This window comes from Leopardus geoffroyi, chromosome D4, assembly GCF_018350155.1.
Source record: "Leopardus geoffroyi isolate Oge1 chromosome D4, O.geoffroyi_Oge1_pat1.0, whole genome shotgun sequence".
NCBI classification, from domain to species: Eukaryota; Metazoa; Chordata; class Mammalia; order Carnivora; family Felidae; genus Leopardus; species Leopardus geoffroyi.
In genome coordinates, this window is record NC_059342.1 from 30,581,967 (window position 1) to 30,609,757 (window position 27,791).

The 27,791-nt window shown below is 40.3% G+C and overlaps 1 protein-coding gene across 1 annotated transcript; it reads right to left on the minus strand.

Annotated features, from left to right (window-relative positions):
* Positions 1 to 27,791, minus strand: ZNF367 (zinc finger protein 367). Its single transcript, XM_045470429.1, has 5 exons — positions 26,419 to 27,791; positions 10,225 to 10,375; positions 6,855 to 6,974; positions 5,614 to 5,752; positions 1 to 2,553 (listed from the first exon to the last, which is right to left on the minus strand). Exons 1-5 carry the CDS (start codon positions 26,830 to 26,832, stop codon positions 2,331 to 2,333), a joined length of 1,047 nt encoding a protein of 348 aa, XP_045326385.1. The 5' UTR covers positions 26,833 to 27,791; the 3' UTR covers positions 1 to 2,330.

Genomic DNA, 27,791 nt, shown 5'->3' on the forward strand with positions numbered 1-27,791 from the left:
TGTAAATTAAAATAAATTTTTATTCAAAGCATCTTTTAAAATTACAGCATGTTTATTCTTATGCTGTTATCTCTGCCAAACTACATCTTAGCCATATGAAGCATAAAACACTTCAAAAATTTGAATGTAAACCACATTTTTAAAACAAAAAGCAGTCTTAACATACCTCAAATTTTAGATGCCAATGTATTTTTTCCAAGCATATAGCTTATATCAAAAAAGAACATTTTAAATATTTCTATAGTATGTAGTTGTAATAATTTCTTAAACTTCCAATTATACAAATAAAAAATGTTTGCGAATATAACTATTATAGTTGACAAAAGCTGACCAAGAAACAAAAACCCTTACTTTTGAAGGCTGTAAATTTTATTATCTGTGAATTGACAAGTATTTGTATTTTTAAAATTCCTACTGCCCTTCCTCCTTTAGGTAAGTTCATCAAGTTTTAAATTTCCCAAGACTGATGAGTGTTGCTTTTCATAGTTCATTTAAGTCATATTTGAGAGCAAAAAATCTAGAGAAAATGTTGAAACCTAAACCAAGAAAATTCAGATGCTACAGTCTCTCTCCCTGTGCTTATAAGTGCTCCAAGTTAAAATTCTATAAACCAGATTACAAACAAAATTCTCAGACCATTACAAATATAAATTCTCTTATTACAAAAAAAAAAATCCCTCAAGATTTGTAATTTACTGTACAGAGGAATTACATTTTTAAAGTATGTCCTCATTCATACACATTATTTGTTACTATCATCTCTCACACTTTTGCTTCCTTCCAAGACATTTACATACCTCCCCTTCCCCATGGCTAGTATTTTAAACTATCTGTGTACTGCAACACACTGGGATTTTTGGATAAAGAAGCCTACATTTTAGATAATGTTTAAACTACATCTGTAGGCTACTACTTCAAAAAAAAAAAAAAAAAAAAAAAGGCGCTGAAGAGCCCATATTGCCCTCTATTACTCTTGAGGTCTACTCCAATTAAGCAATCTATCAAATTACCATGCTATGCATGTTATTTAGTTTCTGCTTAAAACAAAAGCATAAATGATGGAGGTGTATGCCTACATAAAGGAGGTGAACTGCTCTGGTCTTGATTTTTCTGTTCATGCCTCAGTACATAAAGTGGTATTTAAAAACTTCATCTATTTGGAAAAATGGCTTAAAACCACCACACAAGTTAACACACTTGAAGCTGAAACTATTCCAGAAACCTAACTTATTTGAGTAGCTAATATTTTCTGCAGTGTTTACCTGATAACTAAATTTAGTGAACACAAAATAGCTTGGCATGTTATTCTGAAGAAAAGCAAGAAGGTGGCTTTATGCACTGAAAATATAAATAAGAGGCTTCCATTTGCTAATAATTCTAAACAAGCAATACAATTAAAATTTAGTGTTTGCTAACAAAAGATCTAAAACAGTTCACTACAAAACAACCCTGTAGGTGTCCCTTTTATTAATAAAAATCCAAGTGCCAAATCTCTTACAGGGCCCATAATATATATATAAAAAAATACCAATTACCAAGTTACCTAGACTTTGCAAGATTAATCACTCAATTTCAGCAAATGAGAAATATGCAACGTGCAAAAGCTCCCAAGTTAACATAACAGGGATGCCAAGTGCTTTTCAAACCTGAACATCAGAGTGAGCTGTTAAGCCTCGGAAAGACAGAATAAGACTGATATTATCCAATTCTGAAAATTCTCAACTATTGTGCATCTTGCCAAGATCCTCAAATATCTCTTTTCTTCCAAAGTCCATAACTTAGAACATCTTCCAAAATAGTCAGTTTTCCACTTTTCATTAGGCACACTATTTTGCAATTTAAAAATCTGTATTTTACACACATATCTTATACTTTCTGGCTTGCCTCAGTGTTTACAGTATTGTTAAACATACTAATATACATTGTTAAAAAAATGATCTTATAAATAATCTATTTCAACGTTCTTTGGCTACATGTACCATTCTGTTTTTCATACAAGTGTCTTATTCAGAAAGTGCTTCCTGTGAGAACTGCTTCCAATGAATGCATTAAACTTGCAAAATCTAGCTTCCCACAATATGTCCTCTTCTACCCTGTACTAGAAGTCCCATATTTACAAAATATTTTAAACTTTACAACAAATCCATTACCATATAAAAAAAGTGCAATTCTCTCTCACCCCATATTCTGGGGCAATGACATTCTTCATAAGTTTCTACAGAATAGCAGCCTATGATAAGCAAATAAGGTGCTTAGCTTATGCCCAAGGATCTACTTTTTAAGTACGCTGGGCAGTACTTTTTTGTACAGTGGCAGAGTCAGTGTCGAGGCTACTGGCGGAGCGGCGCCCCGGTCAGGTTGGCGAGCTCTATGAGAGCAAGGGCTCCGTGCAGACGCTCCCGCTGCTCTTGCAGCCGGCGCTGGGCACCGCGCTTCTCGTCGTCCTCCTCGTCAGACTGAAGGTACTCCAGAGGGTCCTGCTGCTCCTGATCAGCTTTCTGCACGAGCTTCCCTTTCAAGGTGGGGGCACGCTGCTCTCTTGTCTCCCAATATCTACATGAAACGCATGCACATTAGCTATTTGTATACACGACCTCCTCAAACTGTTACTTTTCTTTAGAAAACAGGTTCTTTACCACAGTATTGTTTTCTGTGTCTTAGTTTATAAAGTCTAAAGGATTCATATACTTTACATATATTTCCCATTATAGAGGGAAAGTTGAGGGACACACTCAGATTTCCAAAATCAAAAACTGGCAGTTCTGGGTTTTATACTCAACTCTCTAATCATAGGTTTTCACCAATTAACTGCCTTTAAGATCATATGTGAAATGGACTACAGTAAAACACACAAACAGTAGAACAAATGTTGTCTGTCAATTACACCTCAATAAAAAATTAAACAGTAAAACAAATAATCATTAGAAAACTATTTATCCTATTCTTCTGACAGAGTTAACTATAAGAAACTTTAAACCCACAAAACGTGAGAGATTAGTGTCTACAACACACAGAGCTTATTCAAAAATCTAAGAGGTACCATGATTATTCTATTACAAAACCAACTGATAATTCACAAGAGAAAATATTCTACCTTTTGGTAACTAAAGAAAGGCACATTTGAAGAACAGTACCACTATATACAAAAATGTCCCATACAAAGACCTGCATATCAATGCTCATATTAGCTTTATTTGTAATGGCCAAAAACAACCCAAAAGCCCAGCAATAGGCAAATGAATAAACAAGCTGAGGTGTATCCATACAATGATGTACTACTCAACAGTAAGAAGGAATGAACCTAGGGTTATATGGTGACAGATGGTAGCTACACTTGAGAGCCAGCATAATGCATAGACTTGGAGAATTGCTATGTTGTACACCTGAAACTAATGTAACATTGTGTACCAATTATACTTCAATTAAAAAAATAAACTAAAAAAAAAAAAAAAAAAGAAATAAACCATTGATAACAGTCAACAACATGGATGAATCCCAAAATAATTACACTGAATAAAAGCCAGACAACAGAAGTGTATACTGTATGACTCCATTTGTATAAAACTGTAGAAAATGCAAACTAATTTATAATAACAGAAATCAGATCAGTCTGGGGAGCAGGGGAGCAGGAAAGCAGGGAGGGACAAGAGTGATGACTTACAAAGGGACATGAGGAAACTTTTGGAAGTGACAGATATGTTCACCATCTTAACTGGGATGATGGTTTCACAGGTGTATACATATGTCAAAAAGTATCAAATTGTACACTTTATTGTGTGCTGATTATACCTCAGTAAAGCTGTTTTTAAAATTATACAAAAATAACACAATGATTAGATTTCAGGAAATCCAGACATCTCAAACCTGGAAAAATTTGGGCAATACTCAGAGATACAAAAAAAGAAATGCAAACAGTTCAGTATGACTTGAAGGACAACTTGGAACAGAGAATGGCAAAGAAGTTTAACAAGGTCAGCAGGGACCACCAGGCAATGAAGGACTTTGAATCACATGATACCGGGTTTAGACTTTATACTGAGTAGAATCCATTAGTCTGTCATTGAGTAGATGGGAGAATGAGAGGAAAACACAAAGATGACCAACAAGTTTCTGACTTGAGCAAAGTTAGAGCTCATGGGGTGGCAGAGGCCAGCCAGGAGCAAGAGGGAGGGAGGAAGTGATGCAGTAATCCAGACAAACAACGCCTGTCTAAGTGGAACTTCTGGTCTAACAGGGATGACAGACACTAAACGAATAAATAAATGTGTGATGAAGGTTTTGAAAAAGAAAACACACTGTGTTATAAAAGGATCTATTAAGTCGGTCTAACCTTGTTTGTTCTGGAGGTTAGTGAGCAGGTTAGGGAAGAACTTCCTGACGCAATGTTTGACCTCAGTAAGAAATGAAGAATGAGTAGTGGCTAAACGAAGAGGAAAGCAGCATTCTGGGCAGAGGGAGCAGGGGGCACAGAGGCCTGCAAGCCACAGTGAGGGTGGTGCTGACAAACAGGAAGGCCGGGTAGCTGGAGACAGGTGCAAGGCCAGAGGGAGGCAGAGCTAAACAGCACAATGAGGGATTCCAGACTTTTCCTTAGTGCAGAAGAATCTGATGAAGGAGGGGGTGCCCCGAACAGCCAGTGCTGGTTTGTACACAACAGATGACCAGATGACTCCTTAAATCAGAATACCTTTAGAGATACTTTTCATGCTGGCCCCCTTGTTGCCATTAAAAAAATTCAACCAGGGGCGCCCGGGTGGCGCAGTCGGTTAAGCGTCCGACTTCAGCCAGGTCACAATCTCGCAGTCCGTGAGTTCGAGCCCCGCGTCGGGCTCTGGGCTGATGGCTCAGAGCCTGGAGCCTGTTTCCGATTCTGTGTCTCCCTCTCTCTCTGCCCCTCCCCCGTTCATGCTCTGTCTCTCTCTGTCCCAAAAATAAATAAACGTTGAAAAAAAAAAAATTAAAAAAAAAAAATTCAACCAGGTGCTTTTCAGAACTTTACTTTAGAAGAATCTCTAGCCTATATCCCAGGAATAATCAGCACCTAATTGATATGAAGAAAATGAAGACAGGCTGCACGGTAGAGTACAAGTCATATAAAACAATCTTTAAGAATGAGGAAAATTCTTGCTTTTAAAATAAATTGTGGTCTGGGCACTCAGACTAATTAATATCGTGTACTTGTTTTCTATTGCACAAAGATCCTCACACCACTCCTAACAATTCTGTGGTTTAAAGAAATAAAGCACCAGGGGCGCCTGGGTGGCGCAGTCGGTTAAGCGTCCGACTTCAGCCAGGTCACGATCTCGCGGTCCGTGAGTTCGAGCCCCGCGTCGGGCTCTGGGCTGATAGCTCAGAGCCTGGAGCCTGTTTCCGATTCTGTGTCTCCCTCTCTCTCTGCCCCTCCCCCGTTCATGCTCTGTCTCTCTCTGTCCCAAAAATAAATAAACGTTGAAAAAAAAAAATTTTTTAAAAAAAGAAATAAAGCACCATTTCAAGTTATTTTATAAAATATGTATAAAAGCAACTTATTTAAAAGGAGAGAACTGTCAAAGCTCCCAGTGTCAGCCCATGTGCAGGGCAGTACTGTGCAGTGGAGTGCAGGGAGAGCCTTACTTCGCCAACCACTCGGCGGCAGCCTGGTTGTCCACAGCCTGGTGCTTACTGAGAGCGTCTGTGGGCTCCTCCCGTTTCAGCCTGGCATAAGGGTGCTTCGGACAGTGGCGGTTTGCATGGGTGAATCTGCTTAGGCAGCCTTCAAAACACAGAGGGAAACACTTATCAGAATCTGGACATCCAGCAGATGTGGAAAATGTTCATTTTCACTGGTATCCAAGAAAAGTGAATTAAGACCATGGGATTTAGCATTCTGTAACTTGGAGGAGAAAAAAAACAACCCTAAGGAGAAGCAAGCAGTGCCTTCACCTTTTGGTCATGGCAATATAAATGCATCAACCCCACCAGAAAGTGATTTATTAGCAAAAATGATCAAAACCTCTGACCCAGGAATTCCATTCTTGGAATCCATCATAAGGAAACATCCCATAAGATGAACAAAGCTTTAAGGAGGAAGCTGTGTCCCTCAGCTTTGTTGGCAACAAACAAATTTTAAAAACAAATATTCAATATCCAACATTGAGACAATCATAGTGTATATGCTTACACAAATGAAAAAGCATATAGACATTCATAACAACTGACAACAATCAAGAGAACCACACAACAGCAGCACAAAACTATACTGAATTTCAGGTATAACTAAGGTAAAAAGGTGCATAAGGAAAACATCTCAAGAAAAGTGATAAGAGATTTAGAAAATCACTTAACGAAAAGTGGTAAGAAATTACTAACAGTGGCAGTAGCAAGATGGTAAAATCTCCCCCTTTGTTGAAAATTGAGACAATGATGTATTTCTTTCCATTTAATAGTTGAAAAGTTTAAAATCAATTAAAATCCTACTATAAAGGCTGCTTTTACTTCTATAGATCTTTCTACCACCTCTACCTAAATCTACTATTTTTTTTTCTTTTTTTAAGTAATCTCTCCACCCATTGTAGAGCTCAAACTCACAACCCCAAGATCAAGAGTTGCATGCTCTGCCAACTGAGCCAGCCAGGTGCCCCCTGAATATACTACTACTTTTAATTACCTTTTAATATTTTCACCTAGAAGGAATATTTTATTTAAAAATCAATTATTTCCCAGAAAATGAGCATGGATTTCAATTTAGAAAGAGAACTTATGATGTTTTATAAAATTTACATCGAAATCTCTCCTCCCAAAACACTTAAGTAAAAGATATTTTAGCTTTTAACTCACAACCAGTTCTTACATAAACTTAACTCTTAACACCATACCATTTTCTGAACAAACAAAAGGTTTCTCTCCGGTGTGAAGACGCTGATGTGTTTTGAGCTGTCCGCTTTGAACAAAGGCTTTTCCACAGTCCGGATAGTCACACAGATAGGGCCTCTCACCTAAGTAGACAAATAGTATATATGATTTCTGAGACAATAATGTAAGAAGAGAAAGGGACAGAGAGAACTGACCTCCATATAGGTCATGACTCCAAACAACAATAAAACATGTCATAGCCTCTACAAAGCTGCAAGTGTTAATGCTAACAACAGCGCTTCCATGCTACCAAGTAGCTATCCACTTGAAAGCAAAATAATATTTTCGTTAGGCCTTGAGCTTTTAGGCTCCCAGGTTCAAATCCTTGAAGTTATCTTCGGCTTATCCTGTCATTTTCCTCCCCATAATCCAAATCACTAGCTCTTGCTAATTCCTTTTTTTTTTTAATGTTTATTTATTTTTGAGAGAGAGACAGACAGACAGACAGCACAAGCAGGGGAGGGGCAGAGAGAGAGGGAGACACAGAATCCGAAGCAGGCTCCAGGCTCCGAGCTGTCAGCACAGAGCCCGACACGGGGCCCAAACCCACAAACCGAGAGATCATGACCTGAGCCGAAGTCAGACGCTGAGCCACCCAGGTGCCCCTCTTGCTAATTCTTTAAAATGTCTCCCACTCCTGATTTCCCATTGCAACTTCCCCACCCCTCCCACCCAGCAGGAACCCTAGCTGGCCTCTATTCTCCACCCCTGCACAGTACTTCTGGAGTGAATGACATAGAACATTTGCTTTTGTCATACAAACTACCTCCTAAATCACTCCAAACCCTACTACACCCCTTGAACAGCTGAAAAGTACCTGCTGACTTTTCAATGGTCCCCTAATATCTGCACTATAGCTACTGCATAAGAGGGCAGGGTTTAACTTTACTTCATTCCATGAGATTCATTCCATCCACAAGGCAGTTGGTTCCTCGTGTTGTTGTACTCCTTGAAAATCCAATCTTCTCTGCCCATTCAAATGTTCCCAGTCCTGTAGGCTCTCTCAGTGAATCTCCTTGTACCTCCCTGCTACCTCCAAATAATTGAACTATGTATCCCTTCACTACCTCATAATCCACTGTTATTTATGTATCCTGGTACTCTCCTGACACAAAGATGTATAATAGTTTGTATTCCATTGCAAGTCATATATACAACACAGTGCTAGGCTTGAGAAAGTGCTCAAAAATATTGTTTAACCATAATTAAAATCATTTTTTGAAAAGTCATTCTGTGATCAACAAGTATGCACTGGTCCTTCCAATATGACTCAATTAACAGTAACAAGTACTCTCTTAATTTCTCATTATTTAGAAATGTACCAAATGATTGTGATAGACACACGTTAATAACACAGGGGTATGGGGGTATTTAAAATAGTAAGAGATGGGGTGCCTGGGTAGCTCAGTCAGTTAAGCATCCAACTTCATCTCAGGTCATAATCTCACGGTGGTTTGTGAGTTCTACCCCCAAGTCGGGCTCTGGGCTGACAGCTTAGAGCCTGGAGCCTGCTTCAGCATCTGTGACTCCCTCTCTCTCTCCGCCCCTCCCCCACTCATGCTCTGTCTCAGTCTCAAAAAATAAATGTTTAAAAATTTTTTTTAAGTTAATAAAAAAAAGTTTTTTGCAAACCATATACGTACTACTAGAGCTTAACCATATCATGGAGATCTTGGGCTCAGCCCTCTGGCATACAGCATAGTAGGCCAAGGCCTGAAAATATAGGGTGACACATGGTGGACTGGTGGTAGATGAGGCCTGAGACTCAGGGATCTTATCATTACACCACATGGTCCCGAATCTTATCTACACTGGCAATATGTACTCTGTGGCTTGTGAACCAGTTATCCGGGGGTATTTCAGACCAATTAGATTGAAAATAAATCTGAAAATTCTCAAAATCATGTATTTCGTTTTGTAATGGTTTTACTGAATGGTTCCTAAAGTCAAAAACCTCTTGGCCACCTTAGTTTGTAATAATTCAAAATTAAAACTTTACCCTTTTTCAGGGATTTAGCTAAGAAAACTATATTCTAGCATATTATTAAAATGTATCTTTTCAAAAACAAACCAAAAAACCAAACAGGTGGTGACATAAACACTGCAAAAAAAATAGGGAACTAAGCCTTAACAGCCCAAGTTCTAGACTGGTACTGCCCAATGGAAAGAGAATAGGAACCACTTCTAGGAACCACATTTAAAAAGCAAAAATAAACAGGTGGAATTAATTTTGATAATATATTTTATTTAACCCAATATATCTAAAATATAATTTCAACATATAATCAATATCAAAAGTAATTAAGGACATTGTTTACTCTCTTTTATTCATACTCAGCATAGTTTACACATATTGCCCATCTCAATTTAGACTAGCCAAATTTCAACTGCTCAAGAGCAGCATGTGCTACAGTATCTGCCAGCACAGCCCTAGACTTAAAGGTATGGGAGGCTGTAAGGCAGTGGTCTTTGCTTTTCTTGATGCCTCAGTTTTATCATCTGTAAATTATTAAATACCATTATTATAACCATAAAGCTCCTTCTTCTGGGGCCAACTTTCTCTATGGAAAGAACAAGGGCTCTTTCTATGTTATTTCTTTGCTCTCTATATGGTATTTAAAATTTAAGGGGTGCCTGGGTGGCTCAGTCAGTTAAGCGTCCAACTTCGGCCCAAGTCATGATCTCGCCATCTGTGAGTTCAAGCCCCGCATCAGGCTCTGTGCTGACTGCTCAGAGCCTGGAGCCTGTTTCAGATTCTGTGTCTCCCTCTCTCTCTGACCCTCCCCTGTTCATGCTCTCTGTCTCAAAAATAAATAAACGTTAAAAAAAAAAAAATTAAAATTTAAGTATAATTTCTCTACACAAATAGAGATATGTGATAGTCCTGGGATAGCTACCTATAATACATTTAATTCTGAAAAATTATACTTCACCTTAGATTAAATAGCTAGGTGAAACATTCTGATGGCACACTGGGGATTCTAGTAATTCTGCTAAAAACTGGACACTGTTTTAGTATTTGGCCTACAAATCAGTCTTATCAATTACACAGACAACTGAAGGGCATATCAAATATTGACATTTAAGTAGGCAGAATGATAGAATTCAATTTAGCAATAATATTCCTATGACAACTAGATTAATTACCATGATACTTTTAGAAGTCACATGGTACCAATGCTGAGAAAAACCAGTCTTTCCTACCAAAAAAGAAACCGACTATACAGTGACTGTCTTAAAAAACTTCACAGTAAGGAAATATAAAGCAACTAAAATATTAATTTATGGGCCCAAACATCAAATCAGCTTTTAGTAATACTTGGCTCAACTTACCTGTATGAGTCCTTTTGTGAGCCTGGAGTGATTTCTCCCGTGGAAACACCCTATTACAGATGTTACAACGGATTCTGCTGGATGAATGCTCTCCTTCATTTATTAAATCCCGGACAGTATCTGCTCTAGGTCTACCACGTCGGATTCCATCCTATTAACAATTTGTATAAACGTTAATGTAATTTCTTAGATCCTCTCATTAAAGTAAAATATCACAATAAATCATTGTTTAAATCTTTCTTGAGTGACATCAGTGAATATAGAATAGGTAGTTCCAAAGGCCCATCCCTCCACAGATCACTGAAAAATTGAGAAAAAACTGTCAAAATCACCTTTATCACAACTCCAAAAAATAGATTTACAGCAACTCAGGGAACACTGAATCAAAACACAGGCAACCTAAAACAATAGGAAAGTTTGCAGTATTTTTATTCCCTGCCCTTGCCTCTCCCTGACCCCCACCAGTGATCTTGAAGAGCCTTCATTCTCACTCAGTCCCTGGCTCCACAAAGAGCAAAGCAGATTTAATTCTAAAAGAATTGTGTTTGTCTGTTTTGACCTGTCAGGGGGCTACTTGAAGAACTAACACAAGGTGTTTGTCTTTGTTTGACCTAACTCAGAATTCTCTCAGGGCAGTAAAGTGGCTAAACAGAGCCGCTCAAAACCTTGTAAGGCTAGGAGCACCTGGGTGGCTCAGTCGGTTAAGCGTCTGACTCTTGATTTCAGCTCAAGTCATGATCCAGCTGACTCTTTGGTCCAATTCTTTGGCAGCTCTGTGTTGGCATTGCAGAGCCTACTTGGGATTCTCTCTTTCTTTCTCTCTCAGTCTCTCTGGTACTCATGTACGCATACTTTCTCTCTCTCAAAAATAAACAAACATAGAAAGAAAGAAAGAAAGAAGTCACCATCTTTAAAAGAGAGAGAGAAAAAAAAAAAAAAAAAACCTTGTAAGGTTTCAATAATAACTTGCTGCCACCAGGGGCAAAACGTTTCAATTGAGACAAAAGGACACATCAAAAGCCTGGGAGGAAAAGCTGGAGGGAGAGTTTCTTTGGGTAATTAGGGCATTGAAAATTGCCCTGGTATCCTAAAGATAAAAATTTAGAAAGCCACCGACTTGCCCAGGGCAGGAAGCATGCTCAGAAAAGACCTGAAAAGACCCTAAGCTGTCACCTCTGATCCTCAGCTAGGCACAAGCAGGAAATGAAGGCTAAGACAGAGTTATAATGAGTGTAAGCATTGAGAGAAAGCTACAACACAGAGCCATCTCTGCAAAGTCAGGTATTTATTCCCTTTCAGTTTTTGGCTACAGGCATTCAAGGCAATCTCTAGCAATCTCTAGCTGAGAACAAACACAACAAATAGAGTTTACAAAAATAGTTTAGAAAATTTGCAAACCAGGAGAACCTGGGTGGCTCAGTCAGTTAAGCTTCTGACTTTGGCTCAGTTCATGATCTCACAGTTCATGGGTTGAAGCCCTGCATCAGGCCCTGCGCTGATAGCTCAAAGCCTGGCACCTGTTTCGTATTCTGTATCTCCCTCTCTCTCTGACCCTTCCCTACTCACTCTCTCTCTCTCTCAAAAAATAAATAAACATTAAAAAAATAATAATAAAAAAAAAAGAAAAGAAAAAGCAAATTTACCAAACAAGTAACTACAACCCCCAGCACACAACCAAACCAAACTCTGGGGAAACAGAAGAATCTGATTTCCAGAATCACCACAGTAGAATATTCAAAACATCCCATTCTCAACAAGATATTACTAAACATGTAAAGACACAAAGTATGGTCCATACACAAGAGATATTCATAGAAACAGACCAGGAGGAATTAGATGCAGGTCTAACTAGACAAAGACTTTAAATAAATGGTCTTAAATATGCTGAATGAGGTCATGGAATCCATGGACAATGGACAAAGGGAAAAATGGAAGAACATTGTTGCAACAAACAGAAAATATCAATAAAGAAACAAATTATAGGGATGCCTAGGTGGCTCAGTCTGTTAAGCATCCAACTCTTGGTTTTAGCTCAGGTCATGATCTCACGGTTTGTGGGTTTGAGCTCCACGTTGGGCTCTGTGCTGACAGTGCAGAACCTGCTTCAGCTCCTCTGTCTCTCTCTCTGCCCTTCCCCTTCTCACACACTCTCTTTCAAAAATAAATAAACATTTTTAAAAAGGTGGGGAAGACACTTGGGTGGCTCAGTTGGTTAAACATCCAACTTCAGCTCAAGTCATGGTCTCACAGTTCGTGAGTTTGAGTCCAATGTCGCAGGCTCTGTGCTGAAAGCTCAGAGCCTGGAGCCTGATTCAGATTCTGTGTCTTCCTCTCTCTCTGCCCCTCCCCCACTTGCGCTCTCTCTCTCTCTCTCTCTCTCTCTCTCTCTCTCTCTCTCAAGAATAAATAACCATTAATTTTTTAAAAAATTATAAAAAGAAACCAAATAGAAATTCTGGAGCTAAAAAAAAAAAAAGTATGATGACTAAAATGGAAAAATTCACTAGAGAATTTGAATGGCAGATTTGAACTGGCAGGAAGAAAGAATCAGCAAATTTGAAGACTAGTCAAATGAAATTATCCAGTCTGAGGAACTGAAAGAGAAAAGAATGGACAGAGCCCAAGATACCTGTAGGACATCAAGTGTCTTAGTCCATTTGGGCTGCTATAACAAAATACCACAGACTGGGTAACTTACAAACAACAAAAATGTGTTTCTCACAGTCCTGGAGGCTGGAAAGTCCAAGATCAAGGCACCAGTATAGTCAAGTGAGGGCCCTCTTCCTGGCTCATAGATGGTACCCTCTAGCTATGTCTTCACATGGGAGTTCTCTGGAGCCTTTTTCAGAAAGGCATTAATCCCCGTCAAGAGGGCACCACCCTCATGATACCACCTCCCAATAGCCCCACCTCCTAACAGCATCATCTTTTGGCAGTCAGGATCTCACCACACAAACTTTGGGGTGCATAAACACTCAAACTATAGCATCAAGCATACCAACATACACATAATTGGAGTCCCAGAAGGCAAGAAAGAAATGGGCAGAGAGAATATTTGAAGAAATAAGGGATGAAAACTTCTCAATTTTGATAAGACATAAGTGTAAACATCTAAGAAGCTCAAAGAACTTCAAGAAGGATAAACGCAAAGAAAGATCACTCTGAGACACATTAGATCAAACTGTCAAGAGACAAAAGGCAGAGAATCATGAAAACAGGAGAAGCAATTCATCAGTTACAAGAAGTCCTCAAGAAGATTAAAAACTGATTTCTCAGGAGAAACTACAGAAAGTAGTAGGATGACATGTCTGAAGTGCTGAAAAGAAAAAAAAGTCAACCAACAATCTTATATCCAACATGATTATCCTTCAAAAATGAAGAAGAAATTAAGACATTTCCAGAGAAACAAAAGTTGAGTTCATGGCTAGTAGACCTGCCCTACAATAAATCTAAAGGAAGTTCTTCAGGCAAAAATGAAAGGACACCTGACAAAGTCAAAGCCATACAAAGAAATAAAGAACCCCAGTAAAGGTATTTACATAAGTAAATACAAATGCCAAAAGTATTGTATTCGGGGCTTGTAACTCTTCTTTTTCTCCTATATAATTTAAAAGACAATTGCCAGGGGCACCTGGCTGGCTCAATCAGAGGAACGTGCGACTCTTAGATATTGGGGTCATGAGTTTGGGCACCACATTGGGTGTAGAGATTGCTTAAATAAATAAACAAACAAACAAACTTTAAAAAAAAAAAAGGCAAATGTCAAATGTATTTTAAAAATTATAAATCCAGGGGCACCTGAGTGGCTCAGTCAAACATCTGACTCTTGATTTGGGCTCAGGTCATAATCTCAGTCGAGGGTTCAAGACCCATGTCAGGCTCTGAGCTGACAGCATGGAGCTTGCTTGGGATTTTCTCTCTCCCTGTCTCTCTGCCCCTTCCCTGCTTGCACTTTCTCTCTCAAAATAAATAAATAAACTTAAAAAAAATTATGAATCCGGGGCACCTGGGTGGCTCAGTTGGTTAAGCATCGACTTCAGCTCAGGTCATGATATTGAAGTTCTCAAGGTCAAGCCTGCCTTGGGCTCTGTGCTGACAGCTCAGATCCCGGAGCCTGCGTCGGATTCTGTGTCTCCCTCTCTCTCTTCCCCTCTCCTGTTCATGCTCTGTTTCTCTCAAACATAAATGAGCAATAAAAAGAAATTATAAATCCATGTTAGTGGGAACATAATGTAAGAATATGTAATTTGTGACTATAACAAAGAGGGAGAGACAGAGCTGAATAGGAGCAGAGTTTTTGTACACTATTGTAGCTAAGGTGGTTATTAATTCAAAATATATTGTTTTAAGTCTAAGAGATTAATTGAAATTCCCAGGGCAGCCAGTTGAAAAAACAAACAAACAAACAAACAAAAACCCTAAAAATCAAGAAGAAAACAAGAAAGATATGAAAATAGTACACTACAAAGAAGGCAGTGAGAGGAACTGAGAAATGAAACAGGTAGAAGACATACAGAAAACAGATAACAAAATACCAAAAGTTCTTCCTTAACAGTAACCACTTTAAATATAAATAGATTAAAATCACCAATTAAAAGGCAGAGATGGGCAGAATGGATTTTTCAAAAAAGGGTCCAACTATATGCTCCCTCCAACAGACTTCTTTAGATCCAAAACCACAAATAAGTTAGAAGAGTTAGAAGAGAATAGCATGGAAAGGAGGGCTCCTGGCTGGCTCAGTTGGTAGACCATGTAACTCTTGATCTCAGTGTGGTGAGTTCAAGCACCACTTTAGGCCTAAAGCTTACTTAGAAAAAAAAAAATGGAAAAAGGGATAACAATTACAAACACTCACCTAACAACAGAACCCCCAAAATGCATGAAGCAAAAATTGACAGAATTGAAAGGAGAAAGAATTCAAAATAGTTGGGGTCTGACTTTTAATAATAGATAGAACTAGACAGGTCAACAAAGATATAGAACACTTGAACACTCTAAACCAACTAGACCTAACAGACATACATAGATCACTCAAAATACACAGCAAAATATACATTTTTCAAGTGCACATGGAATATTCCCCAGGAAAGACCATGTGTTAGGCCACAAAGCAAGTAACAATAAATTTTAAAAGACTGAGAAAATCATCCAAAGTATCTTCTGTGACAAACATGGAATGAACCTATAAACCAAAAACAAAAACAAAACTGGAAAATTCACAAATATGTGAAATTAAACAATGCAGTCTTAAACAGCAATGGGTCAAAGAAGAAATCACAAAGGAAATTAGAAAATACTTTGACACAAATGTAAACTAAAACACAACATGTCAAAACTTATGGGATACAGTTCTTGGATTTGAAGGCTTCATAGAAGATAACCATGCTACCTAAACTGATGTGCAGATTTGGTGCAATCCCTATTAAAATTACAAAGGCCCAGAAATGGAAAGTGATCCTCCAACTCATGTAAAACTGCAAGAGGCTCCAAATAACAATATTTAAAAAGAACAAAGCAGGACACATATGTCCCTATTTCAAAACTTACTACAAAGCAGCAACAATCAAGACAGTGTGGTACGAGCCTAAGTAAAGACACACTGAGACAGAATTGAGAGTCAAGAGATAAACCCTTATTGGGTTGCCTGGGTGGCTCAGTTGGTTAAATGTCCAGTTCTTGATATAGGCTCAGGTCATGATCTCCCGTTTGTGAGTTCAAGCCCCACATCGGACTCCATTCCAACAGTGTGGAGCCTGCTTGGGATTCTCTCTCTCTCTCTCTCTCTCTCTCTCTCTCTCTCTCTCTCTCTCTCTCAAAATAAGTAAATTAAAAAAAAAAAGAATAAATAAGCTGGACTTAAAATGAGAAAACATTTAAGTATCAAAGGACAGTCTCAAGAAAATGAAAAGACAACCTTACAGAACAGGAATTTAATATTTGCAAATTACATCTAATAAGTGTCTAGTATCCAGAATATGTAAAGAACTTTTACAACTCAACAAAAAGACAAAGAACCCAATTTAGTGTGTAAAGATCTTAAAAACACATTTCTCCAAAGTAGTTATACAAATGGCCAGCAAGTTCATGAAAAGAAGATGCCCAACATCATTAGCAAAAGGCAAATCAAAACAATTATAAGGTAAATTACATTTCGATAAAATTAATTTAATTTTTCAAAAAGCACAATAAGATACTACTTCACACCAACTAGATTATACTCAAAAAAAGAAAAAGAAAAAAATAGGAAATAAAAGTGGTTTTTGGCAAAGAGGTAGAGAAATTGGAGCCCTCAAAATCACTGCTGGTGGGAAAACAATTTCAGAGTATGGTACAATGTCATAAACATACACATACACAATGGAATATTTTCAGCAATAGAAAGGATACATGCTACAAGGTAGACAAACCTCAAAAACAGTATGCTAAATGAAAGAAGGCAGACTCAAAAGGCCAAATATGTAGGATTCCGTGTAATGAAACTTCCAGAATAGTTAAGTGTACAGAGACAGAACTCAGATTGGTTTCCAGAGATTGCATGTAGTGGGGAATAGGAAGTAACTACTGAGGACAGGGCTTTCTTTTGGGGTAATAAAAATGTTCTGAAACTTGATATAGGTGGTAGTTGCACAACATTGTGAATTATTAAATGTTACTGAATTACATTTTAAAATGGTTAATTTTGGGGTGGCTCAGTCAGTTGAGTGTCCGACTTTAGCTCAGGTCATGATCTCGCCATTCCTGAGTTCGAGCTTCACGTTGGGCTCTGCGCTGACAGCTCACAGCCTGGAGGCTGCTTTAGATTCTGTGTCTCCCTCTCTGTCTCTGCCCCTCCCCCGCTCATGCTCTCTCTGTCTGTGTGTGTCTCTCTCTCTCTGTCAAAAATAAATAAACATTAAAAAAAATTTTAATGGTTAGTTTTATGTTATGTGAATTTCGCTTCAATTTAAAAAAAAAATAAGGAAATCTGAACACACTATGGATGTTAGTTAATAACAATTTATCAAGCTGGTTCATTAATCGTAACACACATACCATGCTAATTTAAGATGTTAGCAATGGGAAAACTGGGTATGTGATTTATGGAAACACCCGGTACTATTTTAACCTTTCCATACATCTAGAACTAATCTAAAATAAACATTCACTTGAAAAAAAAACTTTCTCATTTCCCAGGTAAGTTAAATTTTATACATAAAAGTTACATGAAAAAAAATCATAAAAGGATTATATACAACTACAAACAAAATGAAGATGTTTTTACTGCCTACAATATAAAAACTTAAAGCCTTCCAAATCCTTAAAATCATCAGGCCAAAGCCTTGATGGATAACAATAAGCTCCAGCAAAATTCCATTCCATCAATTTTCACTTTGAAAGAAAAGCTCAATCTCAACATGGGTCAGTTATCTTAAGGATAAGTCATGTTTAAAAAATTCTTAGATATTAAAATCCATTTCCTTAACAGTCAACAGGTGGAAGCAATCTAAATGTCCATTGACAGATAGATTAAAAAGAAAAAAAAGGTGGTATTTACAATACAATGGAAAATTATTCGGTCTTAAAAAAAGAGAATCCTGCCATGTGCTGTAATGTGGATGAACTTTAAAAGGGCTATGCTAAGTGAAATAAACCAGTCACACACACACCACAAATTCTACAGGATTCCACTATGTGAGGTATCGAAACTAGTCAAACTCTTAGAAAGTAGAATGGTGGTTGCTAGGGACTATGGGGAGAGAGAAAAGAAGAGTTCAATGGGTACAGAGTTTCAGCTTTGCAAGATCAATAAGTTCCTGAGATCTGTTATACAACAATGTGCATATAGTTAACACCAAAAAACAATTAAGATGGTAAATTTTGTTGTTTTTTGCCATACACACACCCCAAAAAGGAATGTGGAAAGGCAGTATGGCAGATAATAATACTGTAAAAATATTCACTGCCCCTCTTCTCACTGTGGGTACCAATGAGGCAAACTTAACCATATGATTTGCTTTGGCCAATAAAATGTGAGTGGAAATTATATGTATGACTTCTAAGCAAAAGCTTTAGAAGCCATCACATGACTCTTTCATCTCTCATTTCTCTCTGCCTTGAGACCCAAATGTCCCCAGATAGGAGATGTTCCTTCGGGGTCCCAGAATGATCAAGACAAGGTGCATACCAGCACAGGACAGAACAACCCTCACAGGACAGAACAACATGAGTCATGACCAGGCTGAAACTGGGATTTCCAAAGTTGCATTCTGTACCATGCTCCAGCCTAAGCTAATTGAGGCACTTTGTTAATAAATATTTGCTGATGGGATAAAGATCTCATCAATTCTTTTTGATATCAAAATTGACAAAAGAGGCACATAATTGATGTATTTCCTTAACCTTATATAACTCTTTTAGAAGTTTCCACTTATAATGAAGCTAGGAATTGGGAAGGTCCTACCTGGACCCTGACTTAGTGCAAATTAGCAAATAAACTTGTAACAATTACTGGTCATTACCAAATACTTTCACCTTCACCTTTACTCCTTGGCTGGGACTCTTACTAGCTACACTTTGCTCTAGTCTTGCTTACTGAAACTGTTAATCCAGAGTCAGCAAAGATCTAACCAGGAGTAAAACTAGAGAATCCATTACCATCATTTATTGAGTTACAATAATTGGATTGTTGCTGGTAATGTTTATATGATGAATAATTGGTTTAAATCTTGTTTGAAAAATGTAAAATGCAAAATAAATAAATAATCAATCTATGATCCATAAAAATAGCAGGTGATTTTGTTAAGAAATGGAACATGAAATTAGGTTAATTAAAAACCTTAGTAATATAACTCTTCTGCCATGAAAGGATCTTTTCCTAATATTTTTTAAATACATAAAAATAATGCAAATGCAAAAACAAAATAATACTAGACCACTTCCTTACACCATACACAAAAATAAACTCAAAATGGACTAAAGACCTAAAAGTGAGATGTGAAACCATAAAATTCTTAGAAGAAAACATAGGTAGTAATTTCTTTGACATTAGCTATAGAAACATTTTTCTAGATGTGTCTCCTAAGGCAAGGGTAACAAAAGCAAAATTAAACTATTGGGATTATATCGAAATATAAAATTTTGCCCAATGAAGGAAACCATCAACAAAATGAAAAGGCAACCTACTGAATGGGAGATGATATTTGCAAATGATATATCCAAAATATATAAAGAACTTATACAACAACACCCCCAAAAAACAAATAATCTGATTAAAAACAGGCAGAGAACTGACCAGAGCGCCCAGTTGGCTCAGTCAGGTATGCATCCAATTCTTGATTTTGGCACAGGTCATGATCTCACGGTTCATGAGTTCAAGCCCACATTGGTCTCCAGGCTGGCAGTGTGGAGCCTGCTTGGGATTCTCTCTGCCTCGTCTCTCTTTCAAAAATAAATAAATAAACTTAAAATAAAATGGGAAGAGGACCTCTAGAATAGACATTTTTCCAAAGACATAGATGGCCAACAGAAAAATGAAAAGATGCTCAACATCACTATTCATCAGGGAAATACAAATTAAAACTGCAATAAAATACACTTTACCCCTATCAGAATGGCTAAAGTCAAAAAGAAGTAACAGGTGTTGACACGGATGTGGAGAAAAAGGAACACTTTTGGTGGGAATGCAAATTGGTACAGCCACTTTGGAAAACAGTATGGAGGTTCCTCAAAAAATTAAAAACGGAACTACCCTATGATCCAAGAATTCCACTACTAAGTATTTACCTAAAGAAAACAAAAATACTAATTCAAATAGATGCACCAAATATGCACCTCTATGTTTATGGCAGCACTATTTACAACAGCCAAGATATGGAAGCAAACCAAGTATCTATCCATAGATGAATGGATAAAGAAGATATGGTATACATACACACACACACACACACACACACACACACACACACACACACACACACAATGGAACGTTACTCAGCCATTAAAAAGAATGAGGTCTTGCCATTTGCTACAACATGGATGGACCTAGAGGCCGTAATGCTAAGTAAATACATTACAGAAAGACAAAAACCATATGATTTCACTCATGTGAAATTTATGAAACATAACAAAGGAAAAAAGAGACCAACACAAAACAGATTCTTAAATACAGAGAGCAGGGTGCCTGGATGGCTCAGTCGGTTAAGCGTCCGACTTCAGCTAAGGTCATGATGTCATAGTCTGTGAGTTCGAGCCCCACATCAGGCTCTGTGCTGACAGCTCTGAGCCTGGAGCCTGCTTCGGATTCTGTGTCTCCCTCTCTCTCTGTCTCAAAAATAAATAAAAACATTTAAAAAATTAAAAAAACAAATACAGAGAGCAAACTAGTGGTTGCCACAGGGGAGGTAGGTAAGAGGATGAGTGAAGTAGATAAAGGGGATTAAGATTACACTTATCTTGATAAGCAATAAGAAATGTATAGACTTGTTGGGGCGCCTGGGTGGCGCAGTCGGTTAAGCGTCCGACTTCAGCCAGGTCACGATCTCGCGGTCCGTGAGTTCGAGCCCCGCGTCGGGCTCTGGGCTGATGGCTCAGAGCCTGGAGCCTGTTTCCGATTCTGTGTCTCCCTCTCTCTCTGCCCCTCCCCCGTTCATGCTCTGTCTCTCTCTGTCCCAAAAATAAATAAACATTGAAAAAAAAAAAAAAAAAATTAAAAAAAAAAAAAAAAAAAAAAGAAATGTATAGACTTGTCAAATCATCATGTTGTACACCTGAAACTAATAATACTGTATGTATTTAATTTTTAAAAAGCCTTAGTGACACAATTACTCCATGATGAAAGAATCTTTTCTCAGTATTTTTATTTATTTATTTTTTAAATTTTTGAGAGAGAGAGTGCACACACACATGAGCAGGGGAGGCTCAGAGGGAGAGAGAGAATCTTGAGCAGGATCCACACCCACTGTGGGCCCAACTCAGGCTGGATCTCAGGACTCTGGGATCCTGACCTGAGCCAAAATCAAGAGCTGGACATCTAACCAACTGAACAACCCACATGCCCCTTCCCAGTATTTTTAAATACATAAAAGCATACTGTTGCCTCTATTATAATTTGAAATAACTCACTAGTTAATATCAAAATTTTTAGATTATCCATTACTATCTTCTGTTTCCATTGAAAAAACAAAAATAATACAAAACAAAAAATTGTTTTCAATCATGTCTAACAGGGTTTTGAGTATTTATAAAGTTAACAATTTGTTGCTTCCCCGCCTAAATCATATATTTGCAATTTCCAAATGAGAAATAGAGAGCTAAAAAAATAAATAAAATATAATACAACATCCTAGCCATATACAGGTTAAGGCTTCACTAAGTATATCATTTCAACTGTGAAAATTAAGCAAGGTAAGTAATCATCTTATGCCCTAAATAAATAAAGAGCATCTTTGTTTTAACCATACATACAAAAATGAGCTGCATTACTTAAAGGTCCTTTTCATTTTGGCCTTAGCAATAAGAAAACTATGCATCTAGGTACATTCTGACAATAACAGTGTTAACTAACTCCTCAGCAATCCAGTATGCCTGGAGTCTAAGAGACAAATCTTGTCAGGATTGCTTGATGGCTCACAAGAGAAAGTTAAGTTAAAAAGAAATTCAACAGGCACCTGGGTGGCTCAGTCAGTTAAGTGCCCAACTTCAGCTCAAGTCATGATCTCACAGTCAGTGAGTTTGAGCCCTGCGTCAGGCTTTGTGCTGACACCTCAGAGCCTGGAGCCTGCAATGGATTCTGTGTCTCCCTGTCTCTCTGCCCCTGTCCTTCTCACACTCTGTCACACAGAAATAAATAAACATTTTTTAAAAAAAGAAGTTTTTAGTTCTATAAAATATTTTTTAAAAATTTTAAAAACAAATTCAACACATTATTTTGTGGCATCTCCTGCAAAATAAGCTACTAAAAAGAAGCAAAATGATTAAATTACAAAAAAACACTTGCAAACTTTGGTAATTTATTTAGAGAGAGCACAAGATCATGCATGCAAGGTGGGAAGAGGGGCAGAGAGAGACGATCGTCAGCAGGCTCCACACTCAGCACGGAGCCCAATGTGGAACCCGAAGCAGAGCTCAGTCCCACAACTCTGGGATTATGACCTGAGCTGAAATCAAGAGTCCAAAGCTCAGCAGAAGGAGCCACCCAGGCATCCCTAAATTTCATTTTTAAGACAGACTTTCTTCAGTACCATCAGATGGTAGATTAGCAATTTTCAAAGTGTTTTCTGAAATATTACATGATAAATGTTTTGAGTTTTCAATGTCAATAACTATCTTTAAAAAGTTATTTAAGGGGCCCCTGAGTGGCTCAGTCGGTTAAGCATCCAACTCTTGATTTCAGCTCAGGTCATGATCTCACAGTTTGTCAGTTCAAGCCCCACATCGGGCTCTATGCTGACAGCACAGAGCGTGTTTGGGATTCTCTGTCTCCCTCTCTCTCTGCCCCTCTCCTGTTCTTGCTCTCTCTCTTTCAAAAATAAATAAACATTTTTTTTAAAGTTACTTAATAGGGGCACCTGGGTGGCTCAGTTGGTTAAGCATCCGACTTTGGCTCAGGTCATGATCTCGTGGTTGGTGAGGTCAAGCCCCACGCCGGGCTCTGGGCTGACAGCTCAGAGCCTGGAGCCTGCTTCGGATTCTGTGTTTCCCTCTCTCTCTGCCCCTCCCCTGCTCATGCTCTGTCTCTCTCGTCTCAAAAATAAATAAAACATTTAAAAAAAAAAAAAAAAGAAAAAATCTTTACGAAAAAAAGTTATTTAATAAAATTTGGGTTATTTCTCAAGCCACTTAGAATAATGGACACATTTACCTAGATTTTACAGAAAGTTATACTCAAACTGGGTGATGACAAACCTAAAAGTCCTTGGCACATTTTTATACAAAGTAAAATTCAAATAAAGTGCACAAATATAACCTAGAAGGAAAAGAAAAATAGGTCTCAGAGGAAGGCATGTGGACCTTGACAAGAAAATGAGAAAAATGTAATTGATCATATTTCCCTTTTTAAATTCAGATTTAGATCCAAATTTTCTTTGGCTATCATATCTGCTTCCTCATTCTATCCCCCACCTTGCCTTACCTGCACAACTTTCCAAGTCTTAATTTGCATTTGTCAATTGTATTGTGTGTACCCTCATAAAGCACCTCAGTTGAGAAACATACATGTGTAAACAATGTGTATTTCATATGTCTACCATCATCAGCTTACTACTAAAAAAATAATAAACCCCTAAAGTCAATTCATACATGATATATACAGAAGCAATACCACATAGGGATTAAGAACACGGGCTCTTGAAAGTGCCAATCAGTTCTGCCACTTACCATACTATGTTAACTAAACAATCTTGAAGACTCTTTTCTCTAATTCCTCCTCGTTTGTTGGATAAACAAGGTTAATTTAATTAAGGAATTCAAAAGCCCAGCAGTCTGCTGTGCTAGGCAATAAACTGTGGCCACTACATTAACAGGTTGTGTTTAACATCGTGGTGATCAAAAGTACATGTACTCATCTGCTATCTGTAAGACTGTGCAGTGTTCAGGTGACAGAAAGGCAAAGTGGAATAGGCAGCTGGCAGGTCCTGAAGAGTGAATGGTATCTGAGGCTATGCACAGAGAAGCCAAACACAGGTCCAACAGTGAAGAGTAACCTCATGAATATAGTCTGAGTAGATAGGACACAAGGTGCAGAAGCCTGGAAATAACCTAAGGGCAGAGAGAAATTAGACCTGCACCCTCCCCTCCACTCCCCTCTCAGAATTCACAAACTGAGAGAAGATAATGCTAATATATAATTATACCCCAACAGTACGAAGCAATCTTGTGATGATGGGCCAAAATAAGTTGGTGGATGGTGGATGTTCTCCCCACAGGCTGAAAAGGAAGCTTAGGGCAGGAACAAACAAGAAAGCTGGCAAGAGCTGACACTTACTGTGAAGGTCTCAGATGTTAACACCTGCCCTTGGGGAGGGGGGGCAGTGGCAACAAACAGACAATAAACGAACACAAATGTTTTTCTCAAACTCACAACTGTTATTGCCTCTAACCTGTATACTGAGAGAAGGGACTAGGGGGAAACATGTTACTGGTGTCCTATCTTTCCATAAAGTAAACAGATTCAGTCAGCATGATTCACCCGTGTAGAGATAAAGAACTACAAGTACTTTAGAGAAACAAAACAAAGTAAAGGGGACTGGAATTCCCTACCTTTAGTCTAGAACTGATTACAAACACAACTAGTTACCATCCTTAAATAAAGGTATATTCCAGACCTTTCCCCTCAAGATGGAAAAGCTAAAATGAATGAATTTTTGCAGCTGTAGCTGATTGCTTCACTGATTAAAGAACAAATTAAAATCAAGTCATCTAGTAATTCTGAAATATGACTGTGTGAGAAAAAAAGTGAAATATAAAACAGCCTTTTTGCTTACATATTCTTCAAAATTTCTGGTATATTTTACCTCTAAAAAGAGGTGGAGAAAGAGGACCTAAAATTCAAACCCACGCACTGTGGGCAACTTTTATGTAAGGTTTGTTAAGATAAGTCTATTTTAGGCCAAAATGAACATACCTATAAATTTCATTTATCTATTATAACATTAATCTTCTTGGATAATCCGAAATTAGATTAGTAAAATAATAAATGCAAAATATTTTACGAGTACCTGTGCACTGTATGCCTTTATGGTTCCAACTATATAACCTAACTTTTTTTTGTTTGCTTTTTTAAAGACTAGGTATGTTAACACAGGAAAGTATCTAGGCTACCCAGCCATCTCACTAAGGGCTACCTAGAGACAGCAACAGGGATTGTTTCCTTCACAAACTCACTCAGCACTATTATGAGTATTTTCATTGCTTGTCCTTTCAAATTTGTTTTAAATTCCTACTGAAGTGCAGCTTCAAGAATTACAAGGGTGTCAAACACAGAGTTTTATAATTCTGTAGTTCTTTAATAACAATGCCATTAGTAACAAAGTATATCAATTTCCTCTGGGTTCAAAATACATGGAGTTTCAACATCTTTGTTACTGCATGTAAAATCATGACCAAGTTAAACTTGTTTCAATTTGTAGATACAGTATTCGCCAATATCCAGGCACTTATCCACTAATTTACGGTTTTTTCTTCAGTAAACTGCTTATCTGACATAGCCACTTAACAAATAGAACCTGAATATTAACCTTGTATTAGCACAATTCATTCATTACACAAATATTTACCGAGCACTTTTATTCAGCATTTGGAGTGTGAGGAATTAAAGTTGAACAGTCTTCCAGAGAAAAATTATCCCGGCTCTCTAGCAGCTTACAGTCTATAGAGATAAGTATGTCAGCAGAGAGGCACCCGTGAATACAAGCTTCAGGACTGCGAGCCACAAAAACTACCATAGTCCCAGTGTTCCCACTACCTAGCTGTGGGTCCTTGAGGAGGTCCCTTCACCAATCCCTCTAAGGCTTAGTTGCCTGATCCATAGTAAGCTTGAACCAGGTAGTCCTATCTTTCCCAGCTCTCAACAGTCTGAGCGTAAGCAATTCAAGGTTAACAGCTTCCCATTCCACTGCGTGCTCTGAGCCAACTAGCAAGGTGGTACGCTGGATGCATGAGGGGCAGTGAGGGCCCACTTCCGCTATGGAAGATTGCCCTAAAATCCCTTCTCGCTCTTCGGCTATCTCTGCTGGACATCTTTAGTAGGGCCGGGTTATCTGCATTGATGGAGGGAATCTGAGCAAATCCCTCCCGTCCAGCACCCAGAGGAACAGCTGAAGGCCCGCATCCCTTCGCTCCCTCTCCGGCCAGAGAGGACTCAGCGGTCCGCCCAGCGTCTGCACCGCGAGTGGGCCTCCTCCGCGACCCCAGGCTGCGCTCACTGCACCTGCTGCTGGGTGGCCTCGGGTCTGCCCGCCACCCCTCCGCTAGCCTCACGTGACCGTCGCCCCGCCTCCCCCCCCCCCCCCCGGCGAGGACCCGTTTTTTGGCGCGCGGCAGTGACGTCAGCGTCCTGTCACCCGCCACCGCCCCCGCCGCGGCCAGAGGCGACCTCGCGTTTTAAACTCGGCCCCGCCCCGCCCGCCCGCCGCATCCGCGGGCACTGCCGGCTCCCTGGCCGCGCCGTTAACGGGCCTTGGCTGCCCCGCGCCCCTCCCACCCGCCCGCGCCGCTCACCTTGAGGTGGCCGCTGTCCGGGCTGCTCGCTTCCTCCTCGTCCTCACCTCCCGAGGCGGCGGCGGCGGAGGCGGCGGGCGGGGGCGCGCTCCGGCCTCGAAGCCCCGGGTGCTCGGCGGCGGCGGCGGCAGGCAAGGCGGCCGAGGCGGCACCCCCCGCGGCCCCAGGGCTGAGTGTCACGTTGTGAGCGTTCTCGCCCCAGCGCCACGGGTACACCATGAAGTCGCTGAAGCCGGGGCTGGTGGGGATGAGTGGCGGCGGCGGCTCCGGCTCCCCCCCGCCGCCGCACGTGGGCTTGATCGGGGTCGTCCTGATGACCGACACCAGCACCCGCTTTGGGGAGTCGTGGCAGAAGATGACGGGCGGTGGCTGCGGCGGGTTGTCCGCCATCGGCGCCTCCATGCCCCGGATCATCGCCTGGCCCCGATCCGCAGCTCCGGCAGCCGCACTCCCTAAGCCCCGGCCTGGCCCTTCGCTCCGCTCGCCCGCGCTGCTGCCCAGTCGCCGGCGCTCAGTCCCGCCGGCTCATGGCCGGCGGACGTTTCCCGGAAACCTCTTGCGCGGCGGCCAGCGAAGCAACGGAGCGGCTCGGCTGGCACCGGGCGGCCAGCGCCAGACCCCCAACCCTGAGTCAGGCCCGCCCTCCGCTCTTTGTACTCCCCAACGCAGGCTGCACCGGCGGGAAGCTGCGGGCGGCCTGCCTCTCGGTGACAGGAAAGCAGGACGTGCTGCGCCGAGCCCCCGAAAATAACAACCTGCCGCCTGGGTCACTGCTCCGGCTTTTCCCGCGTTACATTTCGCGCCTGGGCGGAACCAATCACTGCGAGGCCCCTGCCCGCTGGCCGCAGCGGCGAGTGACAGGTCGCGCGAGCCAATGGCCGGGCCTGGACTTCTTTCTAGCCGAGGGGGGCGGAGCCGGGCCTGCGCGCGGGTCCTTTCTGCCACGCCATTGGCCGCCGTTCTCGTATTTTTTTCTGCCTCGAGGGCCAACTGCGTTCGAAACTCCGGGGGAGCGCGCGACAACGGCACTCGCCCAGACACACCCGCCAGGAGCCCCGGCCCCCGTCATCCCTCTGCGCGGGTTGTCAGGGTCGGAGGCGCGCGGGGCGGGAGGCCAGAAAGGTACGCATTGGAGAGGCTTCGGCGAGGGGATGAGGCCGGGACGGGGGGCGGTCGTTGGCCAGCGGGGGCGCGCGCCCGCCGGCCCCGCCCGTCAGCCCCACCCGCCTGAGGCTGTTGGGCCGCGGTTCCCGCGCGCAGGGAGTTTAAAGGGCTTGGTCCCTGGCCGCCCGCCCCGCCCCCGGCTCCCGCCACCCGCTCTGCGGGACCCAGGCCTTCCTACTGCAGGTCTCTAGTAGACGTCCAGAGGTGCC